The following is a 20579-nucleotide window of genomic DNA, read 5'->3' on the forward strand; positions in this document are numbered from 1 at the left end:
TGGACTTGGCAGTGTTACATTTACGGTTGGACTCGATGATCTTAAAGGTCTTTTCCAGCCTAAATGATTCCATGATTCTATGATTCTGTGGTTGGCACACACATGCACGTAGCATGGTGCAACAGGGAAAGCACCACAGCAACTAGCTGCTTTTGAGTCTGAGGCCTTGCTAGATGGTGCCACAGTCTGCCCCACACCAAATATGGGGCAGGCCAATCCTCGGAGTATATAAATTGTGTTTTGAACATGGAGTCCTAGAGCAAGTAAGAGATGAGGAGGCAATGTTGCAGATGGATATTGTATTGGAGACCTAGACTTCTACTCAGGGCTGTGAATTTACCTAGGTTATATAAGTTAGCTAAGAGTTAGGCATTGCAATGCCTAAAGCATGTTGTGGGCACATCTTCTAGACCCTTCACAAGAAAGGAATGGGAAAAACAATGAAAACTTTCCAACGCTCTGCTCCAAGCCAAAGCTTAATCTTGACGCACTCTGACTGAATAGTTATAGAGTGAGAGTAACTCTGTGGTAAATTATTTTCCCTGTACCAGCTCAATTTCAAGGTTATTATTCAGAGCACTTCACTTCTTTCAGCCTAAGCAAAAGCACTGATCTCTTTACTAGTGCCCATGATTCCTTAGTTCTGTTTTTACGCTTCTGCCTTTAAAAGATTTTTTTATCCCCAAAGCTCAAGATGAGCATTATAAATTGCTTGCTGCACACAAGGAAATGAGCACTAAGTTGTGTACATGGCTTTGCCTTTGGAAAAGCTGGAACAGAGTTTATGAGAAAACTCTCAGGAAACCAGCCTACTTAATGATGACCATGCCATGTTTTTCTGGTTGTGATTAACACCGGAGAGCTGACATCGCTTAGCTCAAATGGTGTTTTCGGCACAGACCTGGGAAGGATCCAAAGCTTCTTTTTGTTAATTTGTCAGAGTGGATTAATTTTTCAGCAGCCCATTACCGGAATGCAGCCTGCCCAGCTTCAAGCTTCGTTGTGAGAAGCCAGTGTTTCTGAGCTGACAGCAGTCGTGGACAGAGCCCAGATGTGGTACAGAGCTGCAGGAACGTACCAATGACATCTGGAGATCAGCTTGCTGCTCGCGAGTGAGACTTGGAGGACATGTTTCAGCCAGAGCCTATCTACTTCCACAACCAAGCAATCAGTTCCCAAACGAATCACAACTGCTGGGTCTCGAATAATATCTGTCCTTGCCTTGCAGCTCTAATGGGACACCAGGAAAGAGAACATACAGCATAGCTGTTATTTCAAGCACTGGATACCAACCCTGAAATATTCCACTAAACAGTCTCCTGTTTAGCACTGTCTCTTTCACTTAACACCAGTAAGAACATCTGATCAGGATCAAGTCCCAGGAACTAGAGGTGACCAAGAAGAATCCAAACTTTGCATCATTGAGATAATGAAGGACAAAGGTATCAAAATAAATGATTGTTATCTCCAGCTACCCAAAGGTTGCTATAGTCAGAGACCACTATCCTCCCGTTTGTACGCACTGGTGGGGTGCTAGTCACATCCCTGCTTCCTGCCTCCTGTCTGCAAAGCCACAAGTGAGTCTAACAGACCCGTACTGTCATTCTGTACGTGAGGTATCTGAGAAAACGAGGTCTGCTACACACATAGAGCTGGGTTTCTCCTTAGCAAAACCAGAACATTATACTTTTCACTGCTGCAGGTTCAGTGATTGCCATGGAGTTTTAGCTGATTTCATTGATGCATTTATTGGCTACTTTCTCTCTTGTACAACCTAAATCAGCATAACTCTACTGAAGTCAGTGCTATTGCATCTTATAATAGACCGATGCAGAAGCTTCTCTATAGTTCATTTGCTTTTAATTACCGAATCAATTGCAAGAACCTTCTTCACCTCTTATGTACATATTCACAAAACAGATGAAACATCAACAACTAAAAATCATGTAATGTATAAAACCAGCATGAAGTGAAAATCAGACCCTTTTCCATCTGTTCTCCTGTTGTTCTTTATTCAAAAGAAAGATCTACTGCATACGCATCTGCTTTACCTGAATGAAGAAGCACTTGCATACATCAGCATATATGTTGGGAGTGTTAAGCTTGAAATTCATGAGCAAATGGCAATGACAATTGAATGAACAATGACAAAAGAGTCACTGGGAAGACTGAAATGTTAAACATGGGGGCAGATGGCTAGACCAGCAGCTAAGTCCTGATTTAGGTATACTTTTTTTCTATAAATGCAGGGTCACATTCTCAAAAGCTGCAGCTTTATGTGGCCAAAAACTGCCCCTTACAAACCTCAGCAGTCTTTGTGAGAAGAGAGTTGTTGTTCGATGCTGCCCCAAAGGATGCTGAGGCACATAGTCCTGCTCCACCAGAACTGCTCTACCCAAAATAACTGTTGCTCTTGAATTTTGGTGCTAAACTCTTTCTTGCTAAACTTTGCAGCCTTCCAATGCTGAATACAAAATTTTTAAGTACAGTTTATATAAAAATGCAAAAATTCTATAAGATTCTTTGAGGTGGATCCCCATAAACTAAAATTAATATATTATTGTCATTGAAGGCACAGTCCCCATTTTCCAAAGGAGTGCCTAATCATTAGGATAAAGGTCTGAGTGCGTTCGTTTGTGTGTGCTTCTGTGTACGTACGTATACATATACCCGCATCTCTTAATGTGCTTCCAGTTTTCCGGCTGAAGTTTTCCTTTCTGCATGGGATAACAAAGTACCCTCTGGGCCAGAAACCAAGATCTTGAAAATTTTTCTTAGTTTTGTGAATGAAAGGCTCAAGCAGTTATAGGAAGAGCTGGGTTGTGTTCTTCAGACCCCTACAGCTTCAATATTAATTTATCACCTCAGCTCTCACTCAGAAAAGGAAGAGCAAATGCCAGGCTGTGGGCACTAGCAAAGGCTGGCCTGCATCTGAGATGCTGAACTCTTCAGTGCTAGAAATATTCGTATGTAAAAAGACAGAAGGAGTAACTTCTATAGAGGTGATCAAGGTAAGGACTTTGGAGATGAAAGGCACCAAAAACTTCCTTAGTTCTCAGGGACATCTTTCTAACATAAGTCACAAAATAATTCATAGGCTGCAAAATCATGGACACTCATTAGTTTCAAGGCACAGTGCGTAGTTGCACTGTGCACTGTGTCATGTTTATAAAGCATCTTTGCCACAGGCCCAATGATGGCTCAAAATACACATCACCATTAAGCTCTTTTGCCTTTGCAGTTATAAGTCAACGAAGGACAATGTACCCTTTGAAACAGAATGAATACACTGATAGAAGGTCAACAAAGAAATTATTTTTATTGCTATGGCTATCCTATGAATAAAAGCAAAGATAAAATATGACACTAGAACCACATGGCATACGGAATTGAGGCTGAAAGATGAAAAAATTCACAACCAAGGAAACCTTGCCTTCAGAAGTTTGCAATTATAAATCACGTTGCAAAGGCTTCTCTCTCAGAAGAGATAGTTGGTTCTGAGACAAATGACTAAAGCAATATTTAGTGTCCTGCATTGAGCTAATCAGTGCAAGCCTTTTCCTCAGACCTTGAGTTCATCAATATTTCATACATACAAATGGAAGCTCTACCAGCTTTCTAAACTGGTTTTGCCCTAAGTAGTTTTATTTTACACAAGAGTGCACCTGTCCTTCTGTTTATCCCATAGGGTCAGCAACAGATTCAGATCTCTGCACAGAAATCAAAAATGTCATTCTTCCACATCATCAACATGTTCAGGAAATAGCTCACACACACAAGGGGAATTTGGTTAGAGACTTCTTGAAATGTCTTCAGATTTCTTCCTATATGAGCACTAGACAACGCTTTTCCACCTAAACAAAATTGGGAAAAACATCTCCTTGATGAAATATATAAAGGCCATGTTTAGATGACCCAAAAGGGACCTATCTTAAGCCTCATGATTGCTCCACTCCACTTACTTTAAACTAAGTATCTCACTACCTCCTTGTATCTAGACATTCTTGTACCCTGGACATCTAAAGGAGTGTTGTGATACGACATACACCTCTTTGGATGGTGGTCGAGCACTATACACAATACTATTGCATGGTAACCATGTTATTAATGATGATACCGTTCACTGAGGGACTTGAAGGTGGATGTCACCCTTCATTCTGGCTTTTTCTTAGTGTCTGAGCGCCTGATCCCAACAGCCTGGAGGGCTTTTGCAGAGGTTGGTGGGAAGGGGATGCATCCTTACTAACAAACTACCTCTGCCAGATCATGAATCTTCACAGGAGAAGAATTGCTGGAGAGGCCTCAACCTCTGAGTAATGGCTGAGAAAGCGCCACACACACATCAGCTTCTCCCCCTCCCTCCTTCCCCTCTCTCCCTCTTCTCTCAGCCCCAAGACATGCTTTGAATACAAAATGTCTTTTTTTCCCCTCAGAGCTACATGAATGCTAGCTGCAAACCCTGGCAAGCACTCGCCAGACTGACAGGACCCAGGTCCCATCAAGAGCCCCCGGTGAAGACACCAACATGATGTCAAGAAGGTGAAACCAGGACTTTCAGCTCCTCAACCTCTTAAGTAAAAGGAAAATCTCCAGCGACTACTTCTACAGTAAGCCAGTTTCCTTTAATTGGGCCAGCTAGCTACTGCTCAGGGGCAAAAGTGTCACCCCATGGGCAGAACCACCAGCTAGAAGAGGGTGTTGAATAGCTCTGTGCCATTGCTGGGTTGCTCTGCTACCAGTATGTGGGCCATAGCACGCCCCTGCATGGAGCTGAAGGCAGTGTATCACCTGTGGGAGAGGGTCTCAGTGCCATTCATCATATGGTTAGCAGGAGCTGTTCGGACCGTCTAATATCATTTCTGTACCACATATGTCAAGGCCTTCTCTGAATTTCCATCTGATCTAGAATGAAGTATGTCATTCAGAAACCCCCTACTCTGATTAAAAAATTCCCCAGTCACATAGAAACCATCCGTGCTAATTTCTTCCAATCCCAAATTATTGCTGTTATTGAAAAAGTCTGTTTAGACTTTAAAGTCCTGGCTTTAGCTTCAGCTTCATTGACTTTTGGTTAGTAGAATTAGCCTAGAAGTTTTCAGCAAAAAATTTCTTTGTTTAAAAACAAAAAGGCAGATTTGTGGGAAAGGGTGAGTTGTGATGGGGTTTCTCAACTCATCCCTGTTAGGCAATTTTAGATTGAAACATTCCAGATTACCAGTCAAAAACTATGGTTTTTTCTGGCACTTTAACAACTTGATATAAACTAGAAATGGTCCAAATCAAAATGGCACATTCAGAAATGATTTACTCCTTCATCCTTTCACTGGAAGAGGTCTGCGTGGGTGTATGAGACATAAACATTGACTGCTGTCACTGCTGCTTTTGCTTTTGAGTGGCAATTTCCAATAAGGAAGTAAATATAATTAGTTCACATTCAAATGGCACTTTTCTATCATGGAAAACTGAGTATATTTTATAGCCAGTGTATAAATATGCCTGTGGTAAATCGCTTCCCATAGTGAACTGAATTGGCCATACAGCACCAGCCACGCTAAGCTGTTTACAAGAAGAAATGAGATATCTCTTTTGTGGAAGATAGAGACAACTTATTCCGCACGAGAAAAAGTTTTCACTGTTGAAAGTGGGTCATGTTCTGTAAATAAAACTTTTAAGGCTTGGGCTTTCATCCAAAAGGACCATGTAGCCTACTGGAGACTGTGTCATGACTTACATCCTCCAGACAAACCAGCTTCCAGAAGGACTACAGCTGGGAGGGATTTTGGAAAGCCTTGAGGCTGGGGAGAGGGACCGAGGGAGTGGGGTGCTTGCAGTCAAGGGACTCTGTTTCCCAAACCTCTTGTTCCTGACGCCTTCTTCTCTCCTCTCCTCTCCATCAGGAACCCCAGATGATGACCACATCTACGTCCCCCCAGCCTTCCCATGCTGCTGCCTGTCCCATGACTGCAGTCAGCCCTTTTCCTCCTATGCAGGTCCCCCCATGCAGGGAAAGTCAGGATCTTGCCACCAGGGAGGAGGCAGAGCTGGAGGTGGGAAGGCAATCTCAGAGGGAGCAGGAGGTTTTCTCTCCTGGATGTCCCCCACGTGTGGGGCAGGAAGGGACATAGGGTGTGTAGACAGATGTGTTTGGGGCAGGAGGGAGTCACCAAGGAGCAGTAGCCCATTCCCTGGTGGACCCCAGCGCTCAGCAAGTGAGCTGGGAAGAGGCTCAGTTTCACCAGCCTCATCCCTTCTTGTGCTGGTGGTGTTTGTCTTCCCCTGGTCCACAAGGCAATCTGCTAAGGGATCCAGCATCACCGGTACTGTAAACCCTGACATAGACCCAGATAGCGAAGCCTGCTGAGATGCTGCTGTAGAGGAAGCATCAGGGGAGTCTCAAAAGTATGCCAAGATTGTGGGTGGCACCTTTCAGGGTCTTGTCAGACAGCATTCAACCTTCCCTCCCAGGAAAAGCATCCTCTGGAAGTGCTGTCTGGGGAGCTCCTTAGTCTTCAGGCTGCTCATTAGCAATCACTTTTTCTTGTTTTTTAGTCAGTTCTCAGAAGCAAACTTCTCATTGCCAGATCACTTCCAGTTTCAGAAGAAAAATCCTGCACTGGTTTTGGATGCAAAGTCACCGGTTCTGACTCACATTGGTTTGCTTGACCCCTCTTGAACTTTTTCTCTTAAATTGTCCTTTTAAAAGATGCCAGAAATACACAGATGCTTTACTGATACTGTAATCACATTGGAACTTGGACACCTAGGGCAGCTATGGGCTGAAACAGCAACACTCACAGATACTGTTGGGTCTGTTACTTTGGAGCAGTGCAGTGCGATTTCCAGAAAGGAAAGAAATTCATACAAAGAACAGTTCAGAAAAAGCATTGGATACCTCTGAGCTCTGCTGTTCCTGGGTGGTCTAGAGGCTCCAAAAACGCAGGAGCTAGAGAAAGGAGGACTACTTCTATCCCTTCTAGACAATTCGTTTAAACAAAAGTCCCCTTACACCAAGAATGAGGCAAGGACCATTCCACATAAAAGGGGATTTTAAAGACCTTTGCAAGAAATGTACAAATTCCTGGCTTTTTAAAAGCCAAAGGATGTTTTTCAAGCATGGCACCGCATCCCCAGAAAAGCGCTGCGGCGAGCTTGTGTTTCACTCACAATACAGAATAACATCAGACTCCAAACACAACCAGAAAATAAACAAGCCAAGTCAGTGCCCTGCCAGAAACTGTAAAGAAAGATGCCTTTTCACTTAGATGTCCCATTTCAGGGTTTTTTAATGCCACTTTCCATCACATCATTACAGCTTATATTTCTTCATGAAGTCATAATAGAATGGGAAAGGTGTTTTCTCATAGCTCAAAGAAAGAAATTTGACTTTGTTCCCATCTGCTGTCACTATTTGTCCTCAGAAAGTGTTTGCTACAAAAACATAAGCCGCTTATGCAGGAGAAATGATTGAAGTTCTCAGGAGGTGCCAAAGTGGCAATGTCTGCATTTGGCAAAGGATGCAAAGCCTTTGCAGAAATAGGTCCCCCTCAAGACTGCATTTGCCCTGTTCAAGTTCAGCCTCAACATAAGGATTTGCTTTCCTTCACAGTCACCCAGCTTTGCTGAGAACAATGTCCTTCAACAGGAAAAAATTCCAAAACCAGGTTTTGATTTTTCCCTTCCAGCCCCCAATCCATGTGTTGTTCAATAGGAAAATGGCAGATGAACTAATGAAAGCCAAGATGCATTCCAGTGCCATGAGAAATGTGGAGTTTCCTCAGCAGTTAGTGGAAAACAGGTAGCACAGGTCCCCAGCCAGCTAGGGGAAATAGAGGGGGAGAGATCAGCCACAGGGCTGTGGTCTGCCACAATTTACAGTCCTGGCCATAGCTGGGCAATCTAGGAGGGGAAACAGGAGGAGAACTCGAAGAGATTACTCAGCAAGGGAGGGATGTAGGAGGGACTGGGACATCTCAAAGAAAAACGTTTCCAAAGAATGATGGATTGGGCATTATCACAACGTCATACCCGCCCCCTTCATTCATCAGAAGTCCCTCTAGAAAGATAGCTGATAAGAAAACATGACACATTCTTTGGAGAACTCACTTTTTAAATTAATTTCTTTAAATTGAAAAAAAAAAAATCCCCAACTGAATATTTTTTAGACACTCTCTTATTGTAGAATGGAAAAAAATAAAACATGCTTGAGTTTGCTTAGGTCTTGGGAGGGGATGCTGAGGCTTTAGTTTTACCAATTTATTTTGTCATTGGTATGGAAGGGAAAAAGAGAAAGCAGGTGAAACAAAACATAAAATCAGGTAGTAATTTTCTTGAATTAAAAATGCATCCATATTTTGAAATGTTTTTTGGATGATTCTGACAGTACTGAGTGGTTTGGGAAGCAACCATGTGTTTACAAACATACAAGTGCACTGTGAAGCCATCACTGACACATGCATGTAGATGGGTAACTTACCACCAGTTTATTCCCACACCCCAAATCAATGACTTCTCTGGCACTGAAAAATCAGATTGTCCCTCAGGAACTGGTCCCAGAAGAGCAGGCCAGCAAGTCTTGCCATTTTTTACAGGTTGTAGTAACAGTGATGGAAATCACAGATGCCTGGCCATGCTCATGGTCTTGACCATAGTGCCCCAGTACTGTGTCAACAGCCTTTTGCCAGCAGAGGGTGGCTCCATTCCCTTGGTTCTTGTTGAAGCTTCAGCACTAGGGAACCTTGTTTGGTGAGGACAGGCCTGGCAGCAGGAGTTCCCTGTCCCCTATCCCCAACCTGCCAAGGGCTCTGATCAGAGGTTTGGTGTGGAGCACGTTGGTCCAGCACCTCCTCTTCTTCTGGGGACCTTCCTGAGCTGCCCACTTGTGTGCAGACAGAGGGAAAAGAGAATCAGTGTTGACATCCATCAAATAGGCCTCTGAAGCGGTGCTGGCCGTATTTCCAGGCATTTGACTGAGGAAGGTATCTTATACCTCCACTCAGCAAGCAGACACCTCCCAAGGGAAATCATGGGCCAGTTGCACTCTTCTAGCCTTGAGGACAAAACCAAGTCCACCCATCCTTCTGGAGAGGCCCACATGGGAACTGGTAGGCTTTCATGATATCAGCAAGTGTCCACCAGAGTGCATTTCCCAGAGCATCCATCGCATGTGCATCTCTGAGCAGCTTTCAGGTGGTCATGGTTCAGCCAGCACATAACTCCCAGTGACGTTGCACCAGTGACCCAGGGCTCCCTGATGCAATACTCCAAATGGTGACAATTATACCGCTGTTGCTGGAACAGGTCCATTCAGTGGTGGGTAACTGAAAATCCCCGAAGCAATTGATTTGCTTGCATACTACTAAACCACCACATCCACTCAGAGTGAGGGAGCACCTTCAGACCAGGGTTGTAGCAAATGCACACTTACTGCAACATAAAGGTGAACTGCAGTGTAATGAACCAAAACCATTGCTGTCTTTTTGGTGAATTATGCTTAACTGTGACAGTCCTTGAGAAAACCACAGAAACAGACTAATAGACAAAGAGAAAAGAGAGGAAATTACGTGAAGGGGCAAGCTGCACCAATTCTAATGAGTGGACAAGGAAAGGCAAGCAACACTGAGATTTTTGGGGGGGGGTATCTAAGGACACTAGAAGCTCAGATCGGATTATTAAAACTTCACTATGATGGAGACCTTATTAATGATTGCGAGCAGAAGGATTTCTGGGCCAGTCTAAAATGATTAATTGCTCATGATGCCTCCAGAAACTCAAGAGAGCCCATGCAGCACAAGAGGAAATTCAGATTCCCCACAGCACCACGAGCATATGCTTTACATCCTGGCAGTACAACGGCTAAGCAAGCTTGCTTTATTTGTGTAGCCCCTGGGGTGCTGGGAAAGATGGCAGGCAAGGGGTTAATGGTGGCACTGCGGTTTCTGGAAGGGAAAGGCACGCCTCATTAACTGGCTGGAATTCATCGAGCATATGAACACCAGGGTGGACATGGGAAAGGCAGCAAACTCCGTATTACCGAGATTTTCAGGGTACATTGAACACAGGTCTGCAAAAGAGGTCAGTGCCGATGGACCAGATGATAGCAGGAGGTGAAAACGGCCCTGAGTAGTCAAGGGCGAGGGGGAGCGAGTAGGAGAGCATAGCGGGTATCTAACCGGAACATCTTACCTCTCTGCAGTTTCTCCATACACATCTGTGACTTCTGTAACCAGCCCCATCTGTCCCACCAGAGAAGAGGATAACGAATGTGCAGCTGACTCTTCAAAAGTCTGACCCATCATTTCCACGTGTTCAGCTTCTCCCAGGAGAAGGACCCTTAATTTCCCAACCCATCACATTCATTTACAAAGCTAACATGGTACAAGTTATCAAACCGTAATTGAATGACTCTGTGGTTACTGATCAAAGTATCCTGTAATTTGTAGAAGTGTGAAAGTGTCCAGGTATGTAGCACAGGCACTTCACTTCCCGAGCTCACCTGCCACTAGCCTGCAGCCCAGCAGACAGCAGTCAGCAACAGCAATGTTCTCTCCTTTAAATACAGTATCATGTGGTTCCCCTTATTACCAACTGGCCAAGCAACTCGGAGTCCGGGATTGTTCTGTTTCCTCTGTTATAAAATTATAAAAGCAAACTGAGGCATAAAGAACAGATTCACATGGAAAATGACCTCAGCATCTTTTTATCCAAAAAGTCATTGATTAGGAAATTTATTCTTGAAACAGGAAAAGTTGATTTCAACTCCTTTATCTGTCTTGGGGAATTTGTATAGTGTTATTCTGGAAACAATATCTCACTTTAATGTAAAAAATTAAATGAGCATGGAAGTAAGAGAGCAGAGCTCTACGAGTATTTAAATGCTTCATACGACACGGTGAGTACAACACAAAAGACTGAAACCAGACAAGTTCAAAGCTTTGTGTGCTTAAGATACTCTTTTGTGGGGTGAGAAATACGGATTTGACCCCTCCCGCAGTGAATCCAGCTCTTCTATAATCCAGGTGAGTGGTTTTGCTCCATTGGTTTATAGAGTTAAAGGCAAACCACCAACTCCTGCCCCACGAATCCTGACTGCGTTTTTTTCCCCCAGACAAACTATTCAGCACTTTTGGGACAAATCCAGAAATAGTTACAGAATGACTTAAAGTCGTTCACTTACAGTAGCTCAAAGGATTTTTTTTTTTCTTTAAGTCAAAGCCTTTTTAGAAATGCATGGCTCTGAGACAAAAGGAGCTAGACGGCACATAAAAGTATTGCATGTGCTGTGAAGACGGTGAGTCTACTTTTGTTACATCTTGTTACCTAGGGCAAGGCTGAGCTGGGCTTGTCTGCTCAACTCCGAAAAGCAACGTGCGCAACCTGCTCCTTTCTCTTCCAAGCTTCGGCTGGAAGATTTACAGCAGCACTAGCAATGCTAAGGGGGGGTTGTTCACCCATTTGTAACTGGGGTTCAGATGCGATTTACATTTGAAGCAGATATTTTAATCCTTCAGTTGCACATGAGGTACACTCAGACATATCACATACATAAATCCATTCATTTATAGCATTTTTATAATCAGTTCTGCAGTCTATCTCCCAGGACACAGGACTCTAAATCTGAAAATTTGCTGTGCCTTAATCACCAAGGTTGAGGGACTGTATCTTGCTATAGGGGAAAACACATGGCCAACAAAACTGATCCCACTGACCTCATCCTGTCATTTTGCTCCTCGACATCCCTCAGCAGAGCGCATTCAACATTCCAGCTAAAGCACAGCACCTGGCAATGCATCCAGGGTTCGGGACCTGCCTCCTGCTTTATTTCTAAATATCAGCTGCAAAATTACATCCCAGGTCAATAGTGAGCCTTTCCATTTGAACCTTCATGGGCCCAGGAACAGGAGTCGCCCTGCAGTACTAGTATTGCCTTCCCAGGTGAAGCCACCTCTCGCTGGCTGGCCTCATCTCTGACATTACCAGTACCACCAGTTGCAGTTACTCAACTTCACTCTCACCCTGTAAGAGCCAGGAGAAGTAGTTGTGGGCACTTCAAATGCAGCTTTCCTCAGCCAGAGGAGTCCCACAGTGATCCCAAAGAGCGCCAAGAAGGCCCTTGGTGTCAGGGGGCTGTCCCACCATGCAGCTGTTTGGCACAGCACATGAACAGCCCCACTCTAATGTCCTCAGTCATCTTGTGGGCAGGTCCACCCATGTTCATCTCTCCTTGAGGCTAAGGGAAAGCTTGGGCATTTAGAGCTTTTGGTCATTATTTGCTTTGCTGGTATTTTGTGAACTTTAAAGACATAAGCATATCTAAGTGACAGAGGAGCAGATCCCAAAGCCATGTGGGCTAAAGCAGTGTCGTGCAGACTTGAAAAACACCAAGTTTTATGGCTGAAGTGATCTGAACCGGTGCTTGGGAGTGACTGACTAATAAGCACCTAGATAGCGAGTAGGGTGGTCATATCCCATTGAACACTCCATGGGACAACTGAAGGAGCACTAAAATATATTTCACCTTTTTTCCATGTATTTTTTGGTTTATTTCACATTTGCTTCTGGCCCAGGTATGATTTGGGCCTGGGGGACAGACTCAAAGCATCATGAAATCACTGGGACTCTTTCCATTGATGCAGGTGGGCTTTGGTATGGTTCCTGGAGAACCAACACATTGCTCAGCTGCTCCTGCCCATGTGCGCCACAGAAGTAGACTGATGGGCTACAGCCAAAGGAAGAAGTGCCTCCAGGTTCCTGCATGCAGAAGACGTCAGCTTTGATTTCCTGCAGAGGTGTGCTGCTCTTCCAAAGCATCTCCGTTGAGTAACACCTATGCCAAAAGTGAGGGTGCAAATTCAAATGTATTGAAGCAAACCAGAGTTTATTTAGCATTTATTACCCATTCTGTTGTCATATGTGGCTGCTTCTGTCTCCATTTTCCTCTGGTAAACATAGACCTTTTATTTTTTTAATTTTTTTTAATAAAATATATAAAACATTGTGCATTGCTATCCATAGGAAAACTGTAGTTTAACAACAAAAAAAAGAATAAGGCACATTCCTGTGCAGCATCTTCAAATATATATATATATATATTTAAAACAAAACAAAAAGAAAACCCTTTTCAACCTCTTTGAGGTTGTTAACTTCTCACCAGTCACTGACACATCTCTTATATTACCATAATTTCACTGTTGGAGGTGGGTTGGGTTGTGTTTGACAGGGGCCAGCAGGGAGAACAGACTCAAAAAAATAATAGGATTTTATCCCTGAGGTGTCAGTAAAAAAAAAAAAATGTTCCCATTGAAAAGGAAGATGAAAAGACAGCCATAAATAACTGAATACACTATGGCAAACATCCAAGCACCGAGATGATTTCACAATGGAAGAATCCCCCTCCCCCCCATCCCCCAGTTCTTAACAAGTCATATTTGCTGTTGGGTTTTAATTAGGTTAATCTCATGGCTTCTGAAGTCACAAGACAATCGATCAGGACGCACCTCCCCCTCCCTTCCCAAATCATCTTTCCAGATTTGTCATTTTGTTCACAATTCTCCCACAGTCCTCAGGAAAGAGAAACCAAAAAATCCTAAATGAACAGCAAAACCTGGACAATTTCTCTCCCCAGCCAAGAGAGGAGCACTCATACTGCAGCATGCCAAATTCCATGTCCCACATGGGAGGACTATAATTGTCACCTTCCTGCCTGCTACTAAGAAGTGAAGTTGGCAGCCACCTCTGTTGTAACCAGAAAGCGTCCGTGAAGAGGGGTGATAGCAATATGTCAGGGAGAAGGAGACGGGGAAAGCTTTATTGCTGTCCATGCACACTGCTCCAGGTAGGACACCTGAAAGGAAAAGGGGAGACACCCACGTAATATTCCTTCCCTCCCTCTCCTCTATCATGTGTGCAGGAGCCCCAGGGTGCAGGGCAGGACGGTTGGACTCCCCATCGCTTAGTAGTAACGGTTGAGGCTCCTGGTCCCTGGGATGTCCGGCTGGCCGTTCATCCAGATCTCCCGGATGATGCGCTCACGCTCCTCCAGCCGCTGAGCTCGCTCCAGCTCCTCGGCCGAAGTGAAGACGTTCATGTTCAAAGTCCTCTCGAACCTGCGGTGCCTGCGGGCAGACAGGTCCGAAGTGGTGTCTGAATCATCATCGCTGTCGCTGCTGTCGCTGTCGCTCTCCCGCTCCCGAGGAGGTTTTTTCGCAGAGGAGCGTTTGCAGTCAGTTCGGCAGGACACCCTTAGCACCAGGGCCAGCAGGGTCAAGACGAGTCCAATGCACACTCCGGAGACAAAATACAGAGCAGCCCGCTCGGGGTTTTCTGAAAGGGGAAAGAAAATGATTCTCGAGAACAACCCTTAAAAGAACAAAATACACACAGCTCCTCTGTGCACATACCAGCCACGCTCTCCGGAGGGGCAGTTTCTAATGGTTGCTTTTACTTCCAAGCCCTCCTTTGCCTCCTCTCCCCAAGGAAATCAGGAAGGGGAATTTAAACGGTGGATTTGCTGCCAAGGCATTTGCCCACACGCAGAATGTGGGTTCGCTGCAGTTGTGTCTTGGAGTTGTCTGGAAGGGGAAGGAGCAGCCTGCAGAATTAAATGCTAATTCTAGTAGCTGCATGAGCAGGGTTGACACCAGGGTGATGCACACCCAGCAGCAGCTAAGTGCATCTCTCTGTCGCATCCATTATCATCATACGAGGAATAAAGATGACTTACAAAGCTCTCTGTGCTGTGGCCCAGCTGAAACGGGAAGCCTTGCAGCATGGAAGAATGCATATTATTTATTCATAGGTTTCATTTGCTTATCTAAGGCAAGTGTGCTGGCTTTCCGCCCAGACCACCAAAATGTATACCTGTGCTACACAAGCATAGCTGGAGTCAGTGCACTAACAGGATGAATCCTGCATAGCCACATTTCAGAGGTGATATAACAAGACTCCAAAGGATCCACAATGCCTTTTAAACTAGGTCATCTTGTTTATTTACTACCTTTTTTTTTTTTTTGGTTCATGGGACTACTTAGAAGTGTAATTATGATAAATGTTGTTACTGCAGTTCCCCTGGGCTGAATCATCTCGGCATATTCCAGGTTTAGAGGTACACTGAATGGGTGAAGGTGAACCGAGCAGAAGTGTCAAGGCCAGCTCTACTCCGCTGTGTCTGCTGGGAGTCCTGAGTTCCAGGATGGAGTCAGTTCCTCAGATGAGTCTTATTCCCTTGAATCCAGTGATGGAGCTGTAACAGTTCCCATCAACTGAGAGCCTGACATTCAGCCCCAGAAGATCTCTGTAACTAAAAGGCTACACTCTACCTTCACTTCCCGCCACTGTGCTTTTAGAAACTGCCCTCTCCAGCTGACGCTTTTCCTTAAAGCAAAATTTGCAGAAGATGAACTGGAAACCATTTGGAGATATTCAAAACTCAACAGGACAAGACCCTGCTTTAGGGGTCTTTCAAAGCTGGATCTAAATTTGAAGTTAGCCATGTTCTGAGTAGGGGGTTGGACCAGGTGACCCCTGGAGGCCTATTCCAGCCTAAATTATTCTCTGATTCTGTGGTCAGAGCCCAAACACTGACTTGTGCACTCTTCAAGGCAACACATAGTTCAATGCCTGGAGATGCTTGTGGAACAGTTACAGAGACGAAACACCTTTGTGCTCTTCACTTCTCTCCCAAACGAATCTCAAAGGTGACTGACAAGCCAAGGTGGAGGAAGATGTCATGATAGTCTGAAAATTGGCTAATAAAACATGAGACTGTTGCTTGAGTGGTTGGTGCGGATGGCATGGAGAAAAAATAGGCTGAAGAGAGACTACCAAAAAAGAGAAAACTGCAGCAGATGCATTCAACAAGTCCAAAAAAAGAAAGAGAGAAATGCAGCAGTAGTTGGAAAGTCAAGTGAGACCAAAGCCAGAGGTTTTAAGCTAAGATATTTTGACAAGAGTGAGACAGCAAAAATCCAAAGGTAAAAGAGAAGATACCAGAGCAGGCATGAAGGATGTGCCAATGGCTCTTGTAGCAGTCTGGCTGAGTGAAATTCTGGCTCCAATGAAACTAATGGCAACTCTGAACTCAAGGGGCTGAACTCAAATTAAAACTGCAGCCCTGTTGGTGCAGTAGCAAAGCTGCAGCCCATCTGGTAATGTGTGAACAGTAAAGAAGTGGCCTAAATTTCAGAGATTTGAAAACCCCAGGAAAAGTAGAATCACCACCCAATAGCACTTTTACCTCCGTGTGCAATATAACTCAGGACAGTAATTGTATAACTCCCTTTGTAAGTAGGCCTAAGGAGGGCTCTGAGGACACCCAGAGTGTGGGAATGTGAGAAGAACAAACGAGCAGGACTGATCTGTTTGCATTGGAAGACACTTGGTCCAGTCTGCCTCCGCTCCGCCTGGCTGACAGGATGCCAGGCACACTTTCCTGAGCACCATGTTCCTGCACACACATGGGCTTGATTTGGTTGCATTAGTTCCACTGCTCACTCTTTTAAAGCAACTCATTAAAAAAACATAGATTGGAGCCTGAGAGGCAGACACATGTGGTTTTTTTTCCCCCGTTTTTGTCCATGTCCTGCTTTTCCTTTCTCCTTCACATTCCTTTTTCCATGCTACTGCATCCAGCTCATGAGCAAGCTGCACCTCGATTGCTACTTAAGCAACCATTTTTCATCCCCTGCTTGTGCTTGTATGTATAGCCCTTCATGCAGTGCAATGGCTGTAATTGAATCTTTGGGCTCCAGTGGCATTTATGAGCTCCTACAGCTACTCTGTCAACATCTGAGACACTGTCTGGACTTCCTTACTGAGCTGTAACCCTACATTCAACTGCAATCGTAGCATTTATCATACGTACAATCCACTCGCACAGCAACATCTCTATTTTTCATAGCAGAAAGAGCAACTTAAGCTGAAAACCACGGGCTCTGCTTTTTCTCAGTTGAAGTAGCCAAGTCAGCAATAGCCTAGATTTGGGGGTTTGTCAGTTGATTAGTGATTTTGAGATCCTCTCCCACTGCATGTTCTACCTGCAAAGACCAAAAAGGGGCATCCTCTTCAGCAAATGGATGCTCAGCATCTTCCAAAAACTCAAAGGTGGTTCAGATTCATCATACCAACACTGAAGCTCCTCAAAACACTCATTATATTTGAAAAAAGCTCTTCAGAAGTGTATGGACATCAGTAGCAGGAGTTAACATAATTTTGATATGCATTTGTCTGTGTGTGTACACCCATTAACACATGGATTTTGACCAGCGTAGCTTTTTCTTCCACTTCTGTGGATGACAGCTCAGAGCTATGTTTTCCTCCTAAACTTCTAGCAGGACCCAGTTGCTGTCAATCTCTTTAGCTGGGGTTACCTTTCCCCTTCCTGGTATTTCTCTTTCTGGACTGAAAGCATTGATGAAAACGTCACTGATTCAAGCCTGAATTTAATCCATGCAGACAAAAGATATATGCTCTTTATAACCCTCTATACAAAAGCCACCATTTTCAAGGCACTCAAACTGGCCAAAAATTAGAAACACATTTTATTTTGTTTTTCCAGCCAAACCAGCAGCAATTACAGAGCCTGTTTCCTGAGGGCTAACAATCTGCTGGGAGCATCAGCCCAGACTGCCATTAATTCCCCAGGAAATGCCCCAGGCCAAGGTTGTTATTGCTATTATAATAAATTGTTTCAATAAATAAAAAACAATCTAGGCATTAACGCTGCTGGCTTCCTGTGATGGCTTCATGCATTCAGAAACCCTAGTGGGGAGGAAAATTTCAGAGGGCCCCAGTAAAAGGTTCAGCATTAAGCATGGCCAGACAAACAGTAGGAGCAATATCTTCTAGGGAATTTACAGTTAGCCCCACAGGCTGCTGAAATCCCCTGGTAGAACAGAGAAAGCTCTCCAGGAGCCCCTTATTAATAAGGCTCAGGCCAAGCAGTCTAAAAGTTGGAATGATGTCCCCCGGGTTGTTTTTTGGAAGCCCCTTGTTAATAACTTGGCAGCAAATCTTTGCTTGTGGAAGAAGAATAAAACAGGGATTTGTGGAGGTTTCCCTCCAACTACTTCAGCCTGAATGCAATGACAAAACTGGAGTAAATCCCCGGTCCAAAAGGAGGCACTGAAAGTTCTCTGATACAATTTGAATGTTTAATATTTATATAACCATCAGGGACAGTTCTGGTCTTGCTAGTGGACTGTGACTGCAAAGACAGTTCCAGCTGTCACTGAGACTGCTGAAGTCTTTCCAAACACTCAGACCAGGTTTTGGAACAGGTCCATGACAAATAACAGGTCTGAGGTTTGTAGGCAGAGATTGCACCTAATTAAAAACCTAATCCTATAAAGAAAATCAGCTTTCAAAATAAGGGCATCTCTGAGTCTTTTGCAAGACTGAACCCTAAATAATATTTATATGTTTGATCAGCTGATAAATTCACTCTTCACTGACATTGTTCACTCTTTCTCCCTATTTCTGAAGAAATGTTGTTTTCAAGATTCTGGAAGCTGGGATAAGACTAACACCTAACTGCCTTTGATATTCCTAACCATGATGATAGCTGCAAACAGATTTGATGGTGAAAACTAAGACTCCTGCAAAGAGGCTTTGCTTCCCGCTGTGCTGTGATTTTTCACTCCCCAGTTGTCAATAGGAACGTTCCCAACTTTTATATGGAAACATCAGTCAAAAAGATGGTGGAAATGAGCACAGAGGCTTTCGCTAATATTGGCACTTCTCCCTTCTGTGCACTGCAAGACTCTACATGTGCGAGTGACCGAGCCTGCAGACTCTTCATCTGCAGCTGCCCACCCAAACCTGCCATTTTGTGCAGAAAATGTGAACACCATTGAGCGCAGAGGGGATCCCACTGATTCATGGATGCTCTCCCCAGGCTAAGAGACACCCCACTGCCAGGAGGCAGGAAAGTAGTAGAGTGGATTGTCCTTTCAAGCACGCACTTTACCCATGAAATACCAAGTGCCTGTAGCTTCTTTTTCCTGGAGTGGGTCTGAGGGTATACACCAGCCTCTACCCCAACAGAAAAAACATCTTTATATGTTGCCCCTGCCTATTTACAATTTTCTCTTGCAAAGTCCTATTTTGAGCCAACTCATCAGCACAGGGAAGCCCTGAATATAGCACTTTCAGTCTGCAGAGTTTACCTGAGGGACATTTTTAGTGTCATGAAACAGAGCAGCTCTTGCACTAATGTTTCTCTTTGGCACCAAGGCTGTGGTCAGGAGCGGTGGGAAGATGTGTCAACCAGCGCCATCCCTCCCTGACCACCCGATACCCTGCCTCTCCTGAGCCACTATAATGGCTCCTCTATGGACATCAACAGCTGCTGTGGCTTAAGCTGCCTTCAGAGCCCCAAACTCAGGCAAGCACAAAACTTTCCAACTGTTCTGCTGCTCAAAATCTGCAATATGAAGAAGGATGGCTTTGCAGTGCTCTAGTTTTATGCAAATTCTATTTGTGCCCTGTGACGTCTTTGAACTCATAATCTAAAACCTCTCCCTATTCATGTTTCATGTAATAAATCATGCCAAATCCATCCTTTCTGCTAAAAGCAGAGCGCTAAATTACGTGCAGCAGATAAAGATGGTTATGGACATCAACAGCTGCTGTGGCTTAAGCTGCCTTCAGAGCCCCAAACTCAGGCAAGCACAAAACTTTCCAACTGTTCTGCTGCTCAAAATCTGCAATATGAAGAAGGATGGCTTTGCAGTGCTCTAGTTTTATGCAAATTCTATTTGTGCCCTGTGACACAGCTTGTCTTTGAACTCATAATCTAAAACCTCTCCCTATTCATGTATAACAAAATAAATCATGCCAAATCCATCCTTTCTGCTAAAAGCAGAGCGCTAAATTACGTGCAGCAGATAAAGATGGTTTAGGGCATCTGCAGTTTCAATCCATGGGGCAGCCATCAATTATTTTTGTAATAATTAACAAACTGAATATATATATCATTGAGACACAAACCCATCTAACAGCCATGGTTAAGTACACTGGAAAACACGAGCAACAAGCTCCTGAATTCATCACTGGAAACCAAAGTCGTGAGGTCTGAGTTTTACCTATTCGACATCCAGTGGATGTGAACACATCACAAGGAGACCACATAATGAGAGGGCAAGCAAATCCCACAGCAACAAGACAGTTAAAGCCATCCCTATTTATTATTTGTGCTACAGTAAAATCTAGAGGCTCCTGCCAAGACTGACACCTTGTGAAGGGGATGAATCGAGGCCTTGTGCCCTACAAAACGAATGCAGGGTCAAAGAGTTCTGCTGTGGTCAATAGAAGCAAAGTCCATGGGACATTGCCAGCAGCCCTGAATCACAGTCCCAACTGTCCCCAACTATAAATCCTACAACCTTCTGCTGCCCATTACTGTTCAGATGGGGAAAATAGTATTAACAGCATTTTATTTTATAGTAAGGTTGGGAATGCAGGTATTTTCATGTCAAAAAATGGCAGCTGTAGGTAAGAGAGATTGAGAAGTGTGATGGACAGAAGACTTCTTTAAAGTTTGCTTTTTCTAATCTTTCCTTAGAGAAGCCCATGCAAGAAAAAAT

The 20579-nt window shown here is 44.2% G+C and overlaps 1 protein-coding gene across 1 annotated transcript in view; it reads right to left on the bottom strand.

Annotated features, from left to right (window-relative positions):
- Positions 1 to 13939: 13939 nt before the first annotated feature.
- LOC103894466 (protein eva-1 homolog C) overlaps positions 13940 to 20579 on the bottom strand; it is a 216636-nt gene continuing 209996 nt past the window's right edge. The window contains exon 8 of the mRNA XM_009273862.2: positions 13940 to 14319. Within this exon, the coding sequence (XP_009272137.1) occupies positions 13949 to 14319 (371 nt within the window). The 3' untranslated portion in view covers positions 13940 to 13948. The remainder of the gene's footprint in view (positions 14320 to 20579) is intronic.

Source organism: Aptenodytes forsteri, unplaced genomic scaffold (genome assembly GCF_000699145.1).
Source record: "Aptenodytes forsteri isolate BGI_AS27 unplaced genomic scaffold, ASM69914v1 Scaffold175, whole genome shotgun sequence".
NCBI lineage: Eukaryota > Metazoa > Chordata > Aves > Sphenisciformes > Spheniscidae > Aptenodytes > Aptenodytes forsteri.